The 18,570-nt window shown below is 43.9% G+C and overlaps 1 protein-coding gene across 6 annotated transcripts in view; it reads right to left on the minus strand.

Annotated features, from left to right (window-relative positions):
- Nucleotides 1–18,570, minus strand: part of CCDC60 (coiled-coil domain containing 60) — a 225,224-nt gene that overhangs the window by 79,902 nt on the left and 126,752 nt on the right. For 5 of the 6 annotated variants that reach the window (XM_055550360.1, XM_055550361.1, XM_055550359.1 and 2 more), the window contains one exon: nt 10,138–10,217. In XM_055550360.1, the coding sequence (XP_055406335.1) occupies nt 10,138–10,202 (65 nt within the window). In that variant the 5' untranslated portion in view covers nt 10,203–10,217. Of the gene's footprint in view, nt 1–10,137; nt 10,218–17,307; nt 17,448–18,570 lie in introns of those variants that run through there. The other variant, XM_055550358.1, reaches the window with a different exon arrangement.

The following is an 18,570-nucleotide window of genomic DNA, read 5'->3' on the forward strand; positions in this document are numbered from 1 at the left end:
CACCTATTGTCCCATAAAATACTCCATTCAGGTGGCACCGTTCAGATGTCAGCCCATGGCCCCCTTTACAAAACTGTTTCCTCTGACCCCTCTCACTAAAGCAGCACTTGTTCCCCATCAGCACCACTGCTGGATACAGGCAGACACCGGGAATATTGTGAATTGGGTTGCAGGCCATTGTAATAAAGTGAGTACTGCAATAAAGCAAGTCACAGATTTTCTTTTTTGGTTTCCCAGTGCATATAAAAGCTACGTTTATACTGTGTTGGTAAAGAATCTGCCTGCTAACGCAGGAAACGTAAGAGACTTGGGTTGGGAAGATCCCCCGGAGGAGGAAATGGCTACCCACTCCAGTATTCTTGCCTGGAGAATCCCCATGGACAGAGGAGCCTTGCGGGCTACAGTCCCTAGGATCGCAGAGTTGGACACGACTGAAGCAACCTGGCATGCACACTGTACTGTAGTCTAAGCAGGCAATAGCATTATATCGTAAAAAATGTACATAGCTTAATTAAAGAGTACTTCAGTGCTGGAGAAGACTATCATCTGATACTTCAGTGGATTCTAATGTTTTTTCAACAGTCACATCACAGATCACTGATCACGGATCACCATCGCACGTATAGTAAGAATGGGAAAGTCTGAAATATTGGGAGTACTGCCAAAATGTGACAGAGACACAGAGTGAGCAAATACTACTGGAAAAATGGTGCCTATAACAGACTTGTGGGGTTGCCACAAACTTTGAATTTGTAAAAAATGCAGTAGCTGTGAAGCATGGTAAAATGAGTTATGCCTGTACATCACCTTCTTTTACACTCTTCATAAGGATATGGTCAATGTTCCCACCTCAGTCCTGTACATTTACTCGCTAACTTGTTTGTCTTTTTGCTCAACACACATCATTGTTTGTTATTCATTGAGGACAGGAATTTTGTCTATTTCACTGCCCTGTCTCCAGTATATACAATGATGCCTGGTGTATACCTGGTGATTCCTGTCACTCAATACATATTTGCTGAAGAAAATGAATGAAAACTAAGGAGGGACCAAGAAGAAGTGTTTAACTTCATACAAAAGAAAAAGCTTCTTCCTGTGCCCAAATCCCACCTCTGTCATTTCTCACTGCCCTGCTTCGGCTGTCTCCCAAAATGCAGCTGGAAAGCAAAGCCTCAGACCTTGGAAACACCTGCATACTTTGTACTCTGCTGGGATCTGCTCGGGGAGAGGGCTAACTCATCTCTGCTTATTTGCAATTGCTGGTACCTAACTAAACTTTGTGTGGTAAATCATAGCTTCAGTTTTGACATGTCTGTTGTTGTAGTTGCAGAGATGTCTGTTTCCCTTAAAACATGTGCAATAAAAAGCATCAGCAGCTTTGGAGGAAGACATGCCATTGCCTTCAAGAGTCGACCTAGAACTGGGCACACAGAGAAGCCCTGGGTGTCAACTTCCGCTAGGGAAGAGAAATTCGGCAAGTGAGCGTACGGTGGCTGCTTAGTGCCACCGAACATCTGGTGGAACAGGCGAGCAGGAAAGCAGTTAGATTTTTATTCTTTTTAGTATCATGTTAAATTGGCCATGAAACCAGGGATGGTGCAGTTGAATTATAAGACGGCTGAAGTATTAAATAAAAATCAAGGAGACAGTGAAGGTGTTTGGCACAAGGTGGGTTGGATTCTAACAGGAGGTGAAATGGATATTAAAAACAGTAAGTGGAAAGACAATATCTTCTCCGCTAATAATTCACCTCATTTAATACTGTGTGATGAGGCCAAGGGGTGTGCATCTCTTAGAGGGGTGATTTCCCCTGGAAAACAAGGTGTTTGCTTCTGAAGCGGGATCTCTGGCTCCTTAAATGTCAGTGGGATCCAGGAGCATGGCCAGGTGGAAGGTTTTACTGTTGTTTCTTGCTTTGTGGCTTTTCTGTCTGGCTCTTTTCACACTGTCCTTCACATACAGCACTTGGCTAAGGATGTTAAAGCCTGTCTGATGAGGATGTTAAATTCTAGCCATGGTAGATGTGTCTGGCAGAAAGGACAGACTCAGCCTGCCAAACCAAGGATGGCAGAAAAGCCCCTGTCTTTATCACCTTTCCTTCACCCCTCTGCTCTACAGGCTTGGAGGAAAGCTCTTCCTTGGTTATCTGGAGGCATGTCCACAGAGGGTGCTGGTGTGTGTGTAACAACCACCTCTCTGGAGGGACAATGAGGCTGATTTGCAGTTTCTGATGATTTCTGTACACGAGTATTCCCACTGTGGCTGATGCTGAGCTACTGATATGAAGTCAGTGAATGTGCAGCCCCCATTACACAGTAATGTCTACCACACAGATACTATAAACAGAAGCAATCTCAAGGGCACAGCCAGCAGTAAAAATATATGAAATCATGAAGGAGTGATGAGTTACGAGTACTTATCACGTTTGTTTTAATATCATATGCTGGGTTGGCCAAAAAAGTTCATTTGGGGTTTTCCTGTTATATCTTGTGGACCAACCCAGACGAACTTATTGGCCAACTCAATATTTAAGTTTATATGATTTATAAACTTACAACCCAACATGTAAGTTTATATAATTTAATTCTTAACAGTAGCTGTGCTTAATAACTGGCTTGCAGATTTCCTGGAAATTTAGCAAATCAGTTCTGGTTACAGGCTGACTCACTGCTGCTCGTTGCCCTCCTTGGACTGGGTCGAGTCCTGGTATCTGGAACTTCCGTGGATAAAGGCACAGTTATCAGCCTTTAGTCTACAGTATAGATTACTGTGGAACTCTCATTTCCAGGCTCCAGAGACTCTGGTGTGTCTTTGCATGTTGAGTTAGAATCATCTACCTCAAGGCTGCTAACATTCAGCTGGTGAGAACTGACATGGTCATAATGCTTTTGTATGGCCAGTGTCTATTCTGACCAATTAGTGCCATGACATACATGATGGTCCCGTATTTTGAACCTCACCTCTGATCCAATTTCCCTGCTGTACCATTTCCTCTGAAGCCTGGAACATTTCCTCTGAAACCTGGAACATCCTCCAGACATGACTGCAATTCAGTTCAGTTCGGTTCAGTCGCTCAGTCGTGTCCAGCTCTTTGCGACCCCATGAATCGCAGCACGCCAGGCCTCCCTGTCCATCACCAACTCCCGGAGTTCACTGAGACTCACGTCCATCGAGTCAGTGATGCCATCCAGCCATCTCATCCTCTGTCATCCCCTTCTCCTGCCCCCAATCCCTCCCAGCATCAGAGTCTTTTCCAATGAGTCAGCTCTTGGCATGAGGTGGCCAAAGTACTGGAGTTTCAGCTTCAGCATCACTCCCTCCAAAGAAATCCCAGGGCTGATCTTCAGAATGGACTGGTTGGATCTCCTTGCAGTCCAAGGGACTCTCAAGAGTCTTCTCCAACACCACAGTTCAAAAGCATCAATTCTTCGGTGCTCAGCCTTCTTCACAGTCCAACTCCCACATTCATACATGACCACAGGAAAAACCATAGCCTTGACTAGACGAACCTTTGTTGGCAAAGTAACGTCTCTGCTTTTGAATATTCTATCTAGGTTGGTCATAACTTTCCTTCCAAGGAGTAAGCGTCTTTTAATTTCAAGGCTGCAATCACCATCTGTAGTGATTTTGGAGCCCAGAAAAGTAAAGTCTGACACTGTTTCCACTGTTTCCCCATCTATTTCCCATGAAGTGGTGGGACCGGATGCCATGATCTTCATTTTCTGAACGTTGAGCTTTAAGCCAACTTTTTCACTCTCCACTTTCACTTTCATCAAGAGGCTTTTGAGTTCCTCTTCACTTTCTGCCATAAGGGTGGTGTCATCTGCATATCTGAGGTTATTGATATTTCTCCTGGCAATCTTGATTCCAGCTTGTGCTTCTTCCAGTCCAGTGTTTCTCATGATGTACTCTGCATATAAGTTAAATGACCAGGGTGACAGTATACAACCTTGACATACTCCTTTTCCTATTTGGAACCAATCTGTTGTTCCATGTCCAGTTCTAACTGTTGCTTCCTGACCTGCATATAGATTTCTCAAGAGGCAGGTCAGGTGGTCTGGTATTCCCATCTCTTTCAGAATTGTCCAAAGTTTATTGTGATTCACACAGTCAAAGGCTTTGGCATAGCCAATAAAGCAGAAATAGACGTTTTTCTGGAACTCTCTTGCTTTTTCCATGATCCAGCGGATGTTGGCAATTTGATCTCTGATTCCTCTGCCTTTTCTAAAACCAGCTTGAACATCAGGAAGTTCACGGTTCACATATTGCTGAAGCCTGGCTTGGAGAATTTCGAGCGTTACTTTACTAGCATGTGAGATGAGTACAATTGTGTGGTAGTTTGAGCATTCTTTGGCATTGCCTTTCTTTGGGATTGGAATGAAAACTGACCTTTTCCAGTCCTGTGGCCACTGCTGAGTTTTCCAAATGTGCTGGCATATTGAGTGCAGCACTTTCACAGCATCATCTTTCAGGATTTGAAAGAGCTCAACTGGAATTCCATCATCTCCACTAGCTTTGTTTATAGTGATGCTTTCTAAGGCCCACCTGACTTCACATTCCAGGATGTCTGGCTCTAGGTCAGTGATCACACCATCGTGATTATCTGGGTCGTGAAGATCTTTTTTGTACAGTTCTTCTGTGTATTCTTGCCACCTGTTCTTAATATCTTCTGCTTCTGTTGGGTCCATACCATTTCTGTCCTTTATCAAGCCCATCTTTGCATGAAATGTTTCCTTGGTATCTCTCATTTTCTTGAAGAGATCTCTAGTCTTTCCCATTCTGTTGTTTTCCTCTATTTCTTTGCATTGATCGCTGAAGAAGGCTTTCTTATCTCTTCTTGCTATTCTTTGGAACTCTGCATTCAGATGCTTATATCTTTCCTTTTCTCCTTTGCTTTTTGCTTCTCTTCTTTTCACAGCTATTTGGAAGGCCTCCCCAGACAGCCATTTTGCTTTTTTGCATTTCTTCTCCATGGGGATGGTCTTGATCCCTGTCTCCTGTACAATGTCATGAACCTCCGTCCATAGTTCATCAGGCACTCTATCTATCAGATCTAGGTCCTTAAATCTATTTCTCACTTCCACTGTATAATCATAAGGGATTTGATTTAGGTCATACCTGAATGGTCTAGTGGTTTTCCCTACTTTCTTCAATTTCAGTCTGAATTTGGCAATAAGGAGTTCATGATCTGAGCTACAGTCAGCTCCTGGTCTTGTTTTCGTTGACTGTATAGAGCTTCTCCATCTTTGGCTGCAAAGAATATAATCAGTCTGATTTCGGTGTTGACCATCTGGTGATGTGCATGTGTAGAGTCTTCTCTTGTGGTGTTGGAAGAGGGTGTTTGCTATGACCAGTGCATTTTCTTGGCAAAACTCTATTAGTCTTTGCCCTGCTTCATTGCGTATTCCAAGGCCAAATTTGCCTGTTACTCCAGGTGTTTCTTGACTTCCTACTTTTGCATTCCAGTCCCCTATAATGAAAAGGACATCTTTTTTGGGTGTTAGTTCTAAAAGGTCTTGTAGGTCTTCATAGAACCGTTCAACTTCAGCTTCTTCAGTGTTACTGGTTGGGGCATAGACTTGGATTACTGTGATATTGTGATATTGAATGGTTTGCCTTGGAAACGAACAGAGATCATTCTGTCGTTTTTGAGACTGCATCCAAGTATTGCATTTCGGACTCTCTTGTTGACCATGATGGCTACTCCATTTCTTCTGAGGGATTCCTGCCCGCAGTAGTAGATATAATGGTCATCTGAGTTAAATTCACCCATTCCAGTCCAGAGCAGAGGACAAATCCCTGCTGGGAGGCGTGCCCTCAATTGTGCACAACCCTCTTTCTTTGCCCCCTGCCTGGATGCCCCCACACAGGTAACTCCTGGCCTCTTATCACTACCTCTCATGGGTTCCTAGGGCTCCTGGGTTCCCAAAGCATTAACCTCTAAAGCCTTCTATGCTCACTCACTCAGATGTGTCCGACTCTCTGTGACCCTCTGGATGGCAGCCTGTGGGATATGTCCTGGAAAGAATACTGGAATGGGTTGCCATTTCCTCCTCCAGGGGATCTTCCTGACCCAGGGATTAAACCCTCATCTCCCACGTCTCCTGCAGGGCAGGCAGATTTTTTTATCGCTGAGCCATGGGGGAAGTCAAAGCCATATAACCTGGGTCCACTCACTGTACAGGGCAATGTGTCCACAACTAACAGAGGGGTCCCTGTGGATCTCATCCCTTGATTCTGAGGGCCAAGTACACAGGCCATCTCTGAGCTTGGCTCTGCTTGAAACTCTGAGACTGCGCACCATCATCCCCCTTGCGTTGGGACATTCTCTGCAGGGTAATTACAACAGCGACAGTTACATGCGTCTGATGGGGCTGTCAGAACAGAACACATGGTCAAAACAACAGATGTTTATTTTCTCTTAGTTCTGGAGGCCAGAAGTCCATGATCAAGGTGCATCTCCTACAGTTCAGAAGACATCTACTAGCAAGGCCTTGCCTCGCCTTTTCTCTATGTGTGCATTTTCCTGGCATCTTCTCCTCCTCTTATGAGTATACCAATCCAACTGGACTAGGGCCCCACCTTTCTAACCTCATTTAACTTTAATTACATTTTCAATATAATGGGAAAGACTAGAGATCTCTTCAAGAAAATTAGAGATACCAAGGGAATATTTCATGCTAAGATGGGTACAATAAAGGACAGAAATGGTATGGACCTAACAGAAGCAGAAGATATTAAGAAGAGGTGACAAGAATACACAGAAGAACCATACCAAAAAGAGCTTCATGACCCAGATAACCATGATGGTGTGATCACTCACCTAAAGCCAGACATCCTGGGACGCAAAGTCAAGTGAGCCTTAGGAAGCATCACTATGAACAAAGCTAGTGGAGGTGATGGAATTCCAGTTGAGCTATTTCAAATCATAAAAGACAATGCTGTTAAAGTGCTGCACTCAATATGCCAGCACATTTGGAAAACTCAGCAGTGGCCACAGGACTAGAAAAGGTCAGTTTTCATTCTATTTCCAAAGAAAGGCAATGCCAAAGAATGCTCAAACTACCACAAAATTGCACTCATCTCACATGCTAGTAAAGTAATGCTCAAAATTCTCCAAGCCAGGCTTCAGCAATACATGAACTGTGAACTTCCTGATGTTCAAGCTGTATTTAGAAAAGGCAAAGGAACTGGTCTGAGCAAGAATGGGGGGCGGGTCACTCTGATGCAGGTACTCCCTTCAAAGTCCAGCCAAGAAATGGGCCTGTCCCCAGTCTTCCCAGGGCTGCCCTCCTGCCAATCTCCAGCTTATGGTTAAGGCTGAGAGGCACTGAGACTGGGCAAAGACCCACACACATCACCCCGAAGCCCATCAGCTCATCCCTGTCAGCTTGTCTGCGGGTCGTTTGGTGTAGGTCTCACTCACTGGCTTCATTTAAGATCAAATTGCCAACATCCACTGGATCATCAAAAAAGCAAGAGAGTTCCAGAAAAATTTCTACTTCTGCTTTATTGACTACGCCAGAGCCTTTGACTGTGTGGATCACAATAAACTTTGGAAAATTCTTTAAGACATGGGAATACCAGACCACTTTACCTGTCTCCTGAGAAACCTGTATGTAGGTCAGGAAGCAACAGTTAGAACTGGACATGGAACAACAGACTGGTTCCAAATCGGGAAAGGAGTATGTCAAGGCTGTATATTGTCACCCTGCTTATTTAACTTATATGCAGAGTACATCATGTGAAATGCTGGGCTGGATGAAGCACAAGCTGAAATCAAGATTGCCAAAAGAAATATCAATAACCTCAGATATGCAGATGACACCACCCTTACGGCAGAAAGTGAAGAACTAAAGAGCCTCTTGATGAAAGTGAAAGAGGAGAGTGGAAAAGTTGGTTTAAAACTCAACATTCAGAAACTAAGATCATGGCATTCGGTCCCATCACTTCACGGCAAACAGATGGGGAAACAGCGGAAACAGTGACAGACTATTTTTTGGGGCTCCAAAATCACTGTAGTTGGTGACTGAAGCCATGAAATTAAAAGATGCTTGGTCCTTGGAAGAAAAGCTATAACCAATCTAGGCAGCATATTAAAAAAGAGAGACATTACTTTGCCAACAAATGTCCATCTAGTCAAAGCTATGGTTTTTCCAGTAGTCACGTATGTGAGAAGATGTGAGAGCTGGACTATAAAGAAAGCTGAGCACCAAAGAATTGATGCTTTTGAACTGTGGTGTTGGAGAAGTCTCTTGAGAGTCCCTTGAACTGCAAGGAGATCCAACATCCAACCAGTCCATCCTAAAGGAAATCAGTACTGAATATTCATTGGAAGGACTGTTGCTTAAGCTGAATGCCAATACTTTGGCCACCTGATTCGAGGAACTGACTCACTGGAAAAGACCTTGATGCTGGGAAAGACTGAAGGCAGGAAGAGAAGGGGACGACAGAGGATGAGAGGGTTGGATGGCATCACTGACTCAATGGACATGAGTTTGAGCAAGCTTTGGGAGTTGGTGATGGACAGGGAAGCCTGGTGTGCTGCAGTCCATGGGGTCAAAGAGTCAGACATGACTGAGAGACCGAACTGACCTTTTCAATGGCCCTCTCTCCAAATGCAATTATGTAGAGGGTTGGGGTTTCAACACACAGATTCTGAGCGGACACAATTCAGTCCATAATAACTACTGATCACTTGAAATGTGGTGGGTCTAAATTAATATATGTTCTAAGTGTAACTGTACATTGTGGATTTCATCATTCACCTGTTTTCATCACATGTTCAAAAGAGACTATAAATTTGTCATTAATACCTTTTAAAAAATACCTTTTTATATTGATTACATGTTGAATGATAATATTTTGGATATATTTGGCTAAATATATTATTAGAATGACTTTCACCTGTTTTTTCCCCCACTTTTTAATTTTTTTTCAATGTGGACTACTGACAATTTTTAATTTACATGAACAGATCACATTATATTTCTGCTGGACAGTGGGTGTCCAGAGACCCTCTCAGAGCCGATACAGTCATACCTCTGGTGGTTGGTGGGGAATTGTTCTCTGGGGCCCTGATTTGATGCTTCCCTTCATCCCCCCTTCATCCCTTCCTTCTCCCCAGTTTCTAAAGCCCATGCTTCCTGCCTCTTCTTGGGTTGAGTCATCCCATTCAGTCAAAGCTGTGCTGTTACACAGGGTAAAGACTTGGGTGGGCAGCGAAGGAAGGACTTCCTGACCACAGCAGTGAGGAAGGAAATGTCTCCCTGTGATTCTTACCGGGGTCTGGCTCAGAGTGGGAGACATGTAAGAAAAGCAGACCGCCAACCTCCCACACTGGCTGTAGCACCCCCTGCTTAGCATGTCTCGTGTGTTTTCTGTTAAAAGAACCTCCATTTCTCACCCTGCCTTGAGTTGTCTGCCAAAAGCCCCATGTACAACCCCACCTTGGGACGCTACAGGTCCCAGGAAGGAGTTAAGGGGTGAGGAGAGGGAAATTCCACCTCACCCCACAGCAATGAATAAAATATGGTCCCAGATCTCAGTTTGCTCTTGCTACTGTGCAGGAAGGAATTGGTGTGGTGGAAAAAGCTACGAGTGACACTGTGTACAAGGCTCTGGCATTTCAATGTATTTCACCGTGTCTTTCTAACAACCCCATATTATTATATTCACTCTACAGTTAAGGAAACAGAGGCTCAGGGAGGTTAAGTAGCTCCTCCGGTGTCACCAGCTGGCAGGCAGCTGGGCCCATGTTTGAAACCAAGTCCATCTGACTCTTGGCTACCATGCTGTGGGGTGTGCCGTAAAAAGGGAAGAATTTTCTGGAGCACATGAAGACTCTCTTGAGTTGGATTCAGTCCCAGGAAGGAAAGCAGAGGGAATTCTAGGCACAGGACTGGCCTGAGCAAGAATGGGGAGGTCACTCTGGTGCAGGTCACACTGGTACTCCCTGCCAAGTCCAGCCAAAAAATGGGTCTGTCCCCAGTCCTCCCAGGGCCGCCCCCCTACCAATCTCTGGCTTATGGCTGAGGGGCACTGAGACTGGGCAAAGTCCCACACGCGTCACCCCGTAACCTATCGCCTCGTCCCTATCAGCTTGTCTGCGGGTCGTTCAGTGCGGGGCTCACTCACCGGCTTCGTTTAAGGTCTTTCTTGAGGTTTATTATTTCCTTCTCCATATACCTGATGCTTCTCATTGGCTTTTCTGGGACCTGAGGGAAGTCAAGAAGTGAGAGGAAAAGCATTAGTACAACTGTTAGCAGCGGAGCTGGGCTGCAGGAAGCCCGTGTGCTCACGTGAGACGTCTGATCAGGTTGGAGGGGCCCTTGGGGGTCACAGCATCCTTGTCTCCACCAAAGAGAGGCCCCGGGGCATGCTGGAAACAGCAAGAGCTTTGGAGATGGACGAATCTGAGCTCTGATCCTCCTTCTGTCTGGTGACTGCCTGTGTGACCTTGGAAAAATTACTCATCCTCTCTGGGTCCTAGTTCCTCCAGCAGAAGAATGGGGGACTATTTCCTACCTTGTTGTGATGATCAAATTAGTTGCTAAATTTCTGACTCACAGCAAGCTTTGGAAAAACAGAAGCTTCTATTATGAGCATTATACTCAGACAAAAAGTTGAATATTGATAATCATTGTTGAAGGTGGCAGAGGTAGTGGATTTAGACAGCTGAATTCTGTCAATATAAAGATGCAAAATGTACCTTTCCCACTGCTCCCCTAGCAGAATTTTATGAGTGACTTATCCAAGTGATTGTTTATGGGTTTTTCTTTCCCTTTTCGCTATTCATTTGCCTTTCTTAGCCACTGGGGAAACCTCACAAGATAAATTTATTACTCAAAGGTGGATACTGGCTCAATATAGAGAAGAGAGTTCAATTAAGTATATTTTAATATAAAAGTCACTTTTCTCAGTCACCAATTTGGTGAACAATAACAAGACTATTAACTTGATTATCTTGTCTTAAAATTAATTCCTGTAATATTAGGTTTTTTTAATTAAAGGAAATGCCAAGACACTATGAGAAAATGGATGCTTTCAGAAGAAACTGGGGGGCGAATACATTGTAATGTCTTTTCTGAAGGGCAATTCATCAGTGCATACTAAATGCTGTAAAAGCGGGCATGCCCTTGGGTCTAACGATTCTGCTGTCAGGCATCCTGTGGGACTATCCTTGCACGGGCACGGAGGTTCGTTCACAAAACTGCTAGGATGCCGCCTGTGACAGCAAGCTCGTGGAAATCACAACTTCACAACAGAAGACAGGTTCAGCAATCATGGTGCCTCGTAAGGACAGAATGCTATGCAGCAGTTAAATGTAATGACAGTATAACAATGTGAAGTGTAGAGATGCTCTGAGGAGTTCTCTGAGAAAGACTCATTACAAAGTAATAGGTATTGCAAGATTCTTTGTTTTTGGAAAAATGATCTGTTTGAATGTACACATATCAAAAGATATTAAAAAAAAAAAACTCCCTTGTCATGTGGTAATTCTCTCTGGGGTGGGATTATGGCAGATTTTATTACTTTCTCTTAGCTTACGTGGTTTTCCCATTGCTCTGCAGTAAATGTTAATCAGTTATATAATAAACAAAGAGAAAAGATTTAAAGAAAAAATAAATGGCAAGTGAAATTTGACCATGGCGGATGGCTGGAACTGTATTGAGAGTGGCTTCTGAAGGCACAGCGAGGATGGGCCAGCTATTCACTAACAGAAATCACAGCAATGTGGACACGTGGGAGGAGGCATGGCGCTTTCTCAGCAGCCACCATCACCCACGTGCTCCAAAAATAAAACTGGGCTGTGGTGCCTGCTGCTCTGGGCCTTTTGAGTGGAATGAAGAAGGCAGGGAATGGAGCCATATCAAAATTGAATGAATTTGGATGGACCCAGAGATTGTCATACTGAGAGGAGTAAGTCAGAGAAAGACAGATATCGTACGCTACTGATTACATGTGGAATCTAAAAAAATGGTACAAATGAAGTTATTCACAAAACAGAAACGGCATCACAGATTTAGCAAACGAATTTATGGTTATCATAGGATGGAGGAGGTTAGGATTGGAGGTTAGATTTGGAGGTTACGATTGACACATACACACAGCTATGTATAAAATAGATAATTAATAAGGACCTACTGTGTAGCACAGGAAACTCTACTCAATACCCTGTCACGACCTATATGGAAAAGAATCTAGAAAAGAGTAGATATAGGTATATTGTGTAACTGATTCACTTTGCTGTACAGCAGAAACTAACACAACATGGTAAAACAATTATACTCCAAAAAATATTTTTTAAAAATTCAATGACATTTCTGGTGGGGTGGAGGAGATGGAGAGTGGGGTCTGGAGTAGAGGGAAGGGACTGTCACTGGCTTGCCTGATTCTGAACCACTTTTTTCCTGGGTCACCCAGTATGTATCCTGCGCCAGGCAGCTCAGATTAGAGGTGGAGAATCTACTGCAAGTCCCCAGGTACTCCTTTTTGTTCACTAAATACAGCATGCGTGCATGCATGTGTGCTCAGTATTGTCCGACTCCTTGCGACCCCATGGACTGTAGCCTGCCAGACTCCTCTGTTCATCCAATTTTCCAGGCAAGAATACTGGAGTGGGTTGCCATTTCCTTCTCCAGGGAATCTTCTGACCCAGGGATGGAACCTGGGTCTCTTGCATTGGCAGAACGACTCTTCACCATCTGAGCCACCAGGGAAGCCCATGGAAGTAAATATAACATATTGTTAAAAGGGACTGAACATGTCTCTTGTGTCTCCTGCATTGGCAGGAAGATTCTTTACCACTGGCACCACCTGGGAAGCCCAAATTAAGCATAGAGGATACAAAAATGTATCTGAGACAACCTTGAATAAGTTCTGCTAGACATGAAACCGGAGAAGGCAATGGCAACCCACTCCAGTACTCTTTCCTGGAAAATCCCATGGACGGAGGAGCCTCGTGGGCTGCAGTCCAGGGGGTCGCTAAGAGTTGGACATGACTGAGCGACTTCCCTTTCACTTGTCACTTTCATGCACTGGAGAAGGAAATGGCAACCCACTCCAGTGTTCTTGCCTGGAGAATCCCAGGGATGAGGGAGCCTGGTGGGCTGCCGTCTATGGGGTCGCACGGAGTCGGACATGACTGAAGTGACTTAGCAGCAGCAGCAGCAGCAGACATGAAACAATGAAGTCATTTATAAACTTTCTCTCTCTAGCTATCATTGCCAATAACTTATAGGTAATATATCAAGCTTATCCCAGTACACAACAATGTTTCTATCCCGTGGCTGAAAATTGATGGCAAATCTATCAGTTTACATCTTGAGGGATGGTGAAGTGGGTGGAAAGGTAGACTTCCAAGGAGGCCTGTAAGAATTTCCAGGAGTTCTTCTTAAAACTTCTAAATAATGGATATTGGCTTTTCTCACACTCCTGGTATCCCTTCTCTCCTCTTGATATGGGTTTGCCTGCTAAGACTTCCTGCCCCTCTCCCATGGAGCACTTGTGCCTTGGAAAAAACTCATGTGATCAGCAACAGGGGTGGTCCTAACTGAAGCCAGACAGCACAGAGCCCACCTCACATCACAGTGACTGGCTGAGGGATGGTCATGTGACCCAGTTTGGACTGATGAGTTACAAGTTTCTAAGAAACATGATTCTTAAGTCTAAGGAACCACAGGCAGAGAAGTTCTATTTCCTCAGAGACTGTGGACAGAGAAGCAGATACCTGTGGGGGTTGTTGGCAGCCATTTTGTGCCCATGAGGGAGCCACCCTCCAGCTGAAGAAGATGTGGGGAAGAGCAGACAGCAGAGTCAAAGAAAAACCTGTTCCATGGTACCTTGTTGAATTGATCAACCTTCACCAGAACCTGACCTTTTCATGAACATTTCCTTTACTATTTCAGCCAGTTGACTTGGCTTTTTTCCCCCTCACAACCACAGTATTTCTGAAACAGCTTCCTCCCTTAGATGTGTCAGGGCAGCAACAGATCAATAATTATTTCAACCACTTCTCTTTCTCCTCTAGAAAATTAAGATCAGATGATCCCTATTCTGGCGCATTTTTTTCAGTGAAAGCAATGACATTGGCCCTATTTTGAGATCAAACATTTGAAATCAGGGTCGCCTTTTTCTAATCCCCCTCCCCTTTTTTAAGCACCCAATTAATTCCTTCTTTCAGAACCAAAGCAACGTTCATCACAGATGTTATGATTAGAACACATTTATGAACAAAGACAAAATGAACACATTGAGATTTCCTTGCCATAATTTGAAAACCTATGACCGAAATGCTTCCTGGCATCAGCTGTGTACCCTTTACTCTCCTAAACATCCCAGGTTTCACCCCCTTCATGAAGTAACTACGATAACTGTTCAAATTTCAAGTATTTTCCCTGAAATCTCACCTAATGACAGTTGCCTAGGCACCAGGAATTCACACTACTGTAAAAGACTGAGTTTATATAGACTGGGAATGGTGCTGAACGATCTACAGCCGCAAAACCAAACTATGTCCTTGGCTTGACACAAGGCTTTAGCGGGAGAAGATTCGCTCCACAAGTGCTGAAATTATGGCAGTATTTCAGTGGATTCTTAGAGACCATTATTATTGTGACAACTGTTTAATTACAAGTGAAATAAGCCACTGATAATAACGGGCATTGAGTGAGGGAGTGTTGGCTGTCAGGATATTTATAAACACACTTTGATGTGAGCACAATGAGAAGTTCACAAAGCGTCCAAGAACTGCCATCTCGACAACCTTTCTAGAGGGCAATTTCACCATACGTAATGACAAGTCTTAAAAATACATGTTCTTTTGCTAAAGCAAATCTGCTTCTAGCCAAGAAAATTATGCAGCAAGGATAAAAAAAGATTTATCCATGAGGATGTCTACCACAGCAGTGTGAGTAATAGTGAAAAACATCTAAATGTCCAGCAACAGGCACTGGGCGAATAAACTGTTCAAGCCAGACAATAGTGTATGATGATCTGAATTTGGTGCTACCATTTAATGTTGCTGAGATGCATACTCAACTGATGCGGAAGGGAGGATAATTTCAAGGGAAAAATGAATGTTACAAATACAAAGCGCTTAAGAGCTTAGATCATAGAGAAATTTAAGGTTTACATTCATAAAAATCTATAGAAATTCCTAAAAATATATATAAACTATGATTTAAAATATTGATACATGGCAAAGTATAAGCAGGTAGTAAGTCTTAGTCGCTCAGTCGTGTCCGACTCTTTGTGACCCCGTGGGCTGTAGCCCGCCAGGCTCCTCTGTCCATAGGAATTCTCCAGGTAAGAATACTGGAGTGGGTTGCGATTCCTTTCTCCAGGGGATCTTCCGACCCAGGGATGGAACCTGGGTCTCTTGCATTAGCAGAATGACTCTTCACCATCTGAGCCACCAGTGAAGTCCATGGAAGTAAATACAACATATTGTTAAAAGGGATGTTATCTTTGACTGCTTGAATTGTAGATAAATAATTTTTATTTTGGCTACATTTTTTTCCTGATTCTAAAATAGTTTACTTATATCAACTATCTAATAATAAAATAATAGCATTGTTCTTATTTGTAAAGCAATTCTGACTATCAAAATAAGCAAAATGTAAGTTTTTAATGTTGTTTTAAATGAGTAATCTAAGAGCCTGGAATGATGTAATTTAAAAGTCTATTTTGGGCACAAATGAACTTATCTACAAAACAGAAATCGAGTTACAGATGTATTAACAGAAAACAAACTTATGGTTACTGGTGGGGGGGAATAAACTAGAAGATTGAGATTGACATATACACACTGCTATATATAAAACAGACAATTAATAAGGGCCTATTGTACAGCACAGGGAACTCTACTCAATGCTCTGTAATGATCACTATGGAAAGGAAGCTAAAAAAATAGTGCGTGTCTATGTATGTATGTGTGTATGTATGTGTGTGTGTGTATATATATATATAAATACATATAACTGATTCACTTTGCTGTAGAGCAGAAACTAACACGACACTGTAAATGAACTGTGTTCAGTGTGTTCATTCAGTCATGTCTGACTCTGTGAGACTCCAGGGACTGTAGCCCGCCAGGCTCCTCTGGCCATGGGATTTTCCTGGCAAGAATACTGGAGTGGGTTGCCATTCTTTCCTCCATGGGATCTTCCTGACCCAGGGATCAAACCTGTGTCTCCTGTATCTCCCACAGTGCAGGCAGGTTGTTCACTGCTGAGCCACCAGGGAAGCCCCTATGTAAATAAACTGTACTCTAGTAAATAAATAAATAAAGTATGTTTTAACACACAGTATCAGGCAGGGGTACAGGCAGGAAATCATGCTAGACAGTTCATGCTAGATAGTTCAAGACTGTAATTTAGGGGAGCAGTTACAAAGGTGTCAGAAGAGCTGAAAAGCCAAATTAGGGAAGATAAGTCATGCTGCTGCTGCTGCTAAGTCACTTCAGTCGTGTCCAACTCTGTGTGAACCCATAGATGGAAGCCCACCAGGCTCCCCCGTCCCTGGGATTCTCCAGGCAAGAACACTGGAGTGGGTTGCCATTTCCTTCTCCAATGCATGCAAGTGAAAAGTGAAAGGGAAGTTGCTCAGTCGTGTCCGACTCTTAGCGACCCCATGGACTGCAGCCCACCAGGCTCCTCCATCCATGGGATTTTCCAGGCAAGAGTACTGGAGTGGGGTGCCATTGCCTTCTCCTAAGTCATGCTAGAGATTAGCAAAATGAAACTTCTACCACTTCCGGTGCTAGAAGGACTAAGGGAAAAGGTAGCCTTCAGCAGCTCTAGAATTGGGCCACTTGGCAGAAGCTGGACTTGTGGAAGAGAAGTATTTTCAGCTGAAGGTGCCACCGGAAGCTGAGTGAGAGATGGGGAGAAACACAGTAGCTTGCCTCCTTCTCTCTCTCCCTCCCTCCAATTTCCTGCTCCACCTCCTACTGGCTAAACCTACAGGGAAGCCAGTTGGCAAGGGTGCCTGGGAAATGTAGTTTGCAAGGATCAGTCTTCCACGGGGAGTAGGAAATGAAAATGACTCCCCCCCCAACCCCCCCACCCCCACCAATGGTTATGCTATAGCTTATACAAATGCCTTGGCTCCAGGTGCTGATCAGTTATTTTTAGACTACAAAGCTGGTTTTCCCTTTAATCGAGGACCCATTTGCAGATGATAACTTTGTACATCCCTTATCTTTTGATTCTAAGCCTGACACCCCCAGAATTTCCTCTGGCTAAGATGCATATCCAGAATTAGGATCATTCTAGCCCTCTCAAGATCATTATCAAAACCCACCTTTTGAGAAAATGCAGAACTCTCCAACTTTTCCCAGTTTCTTTCCCCAGGAAGTACTGTATGTTCCAGATCTCGGAGACCAGCTCTGCTTGCATCAAAACTCCTGTGTTCTGTGTACCACACCCTTTAGATCCTTCCTGCTGAAAAACAAGCTAATGCTAAGTATTTCCTCCCTACAGACATTGCCTGAGGTGTCTCCTTACTGAGGTAACACGTTTGCAATACAACTCTACGTTTTACATCATCATCTGATTAAGAAATGAACTAACAGATACCAGGGAAAGATAAAAAAAAAAAAAAAGGAGAAAATAAAAGCCAAGTACAATCCTATCACCTTTGTTTAATTTCTGTGACTATCCATAGCTGACTTTCATAAAAGCTACCCTGGGAGACTTGATTTTGTCTTTGCTTCCCTTGGGTGTGCCCCTGGTCTTAGGATCCTTCAGTTCTTCCATTGCTCTGCAGAGTGTGGGTGGCGCCTCCATTCTCTGCTGCCTGGAAAGCCAAGGCGAATCTCTGCCCTGTCCCCTTCTGTATCACGTGTCCTGCCTCTCATCTACATATGGGTCTCTGAGGGCAGGGCTGTGAGAAACACAATGTGACATCCTATAATGTGTCAGGTTGAAAGATGATGCATTTGTATAGACCCATAGTGGAGCCTGAAGTAGGGATGGTTTTGGGGCAGGTACATTCACATTCAAGGGCTTATTACCCTGTGGCTCAGTGGTAAAGAATCTGCCTGCAATGCAGGAGATGCAGGAGACATGGGTTTGACCCCTGGGTTAGAAAGATGCCCTGGAGGAGGAAATGGCAACCCACTCTAGTATTCTTGCCTGGAGAATCCCATGGACAGAGAAACCTAGTGGGCTATGGTCCATAGGGTTGCAGAGTTTGGACATGGCTAAAGTGACTTAGGGCATGCACACACACTTACTTACATTTAATACTCATGTGCTGGGACTGTTTTAAACAGTAGCATTTGGAAACAATTTCGCTTAACCTGATAGCTGACAGGTGGAGGTGGTAGGAATGCATGGAAAGATCTTTGTTGTCCAAAAGGCCCAGGTTGGGGGTCCTGATTCTGTCACTTCACTGTCGGGTAACCAGGCAAGTCACACACCTGCCCTGAGCCTGTTCCTCATCTGTGAAGAGGACCTAATGCTGTCTACCAATGACATTATCATTCACCTACGTGCCATACACGAGCCTAAGTGTGTTCTTCTTTGAAATACATGATTCCACTTAGTCCTCGCCTCATTATTA

This window comes from Bubalus kerabau, chromosome 16 (assembly GCF_029407905.1).
Source record: "Bubalus kerabau isolate K-KA32 ecotype Philippines breed swamp buffalo chromosome 16, PCC_UOA_SB_1v2, whole genome shotgun sequence".
NCBI lineage: Eukaryota > Metazoa > Chordata > Mammalia > Artiodactyla > Bovidae > Bubalus > Bubalus kerabau.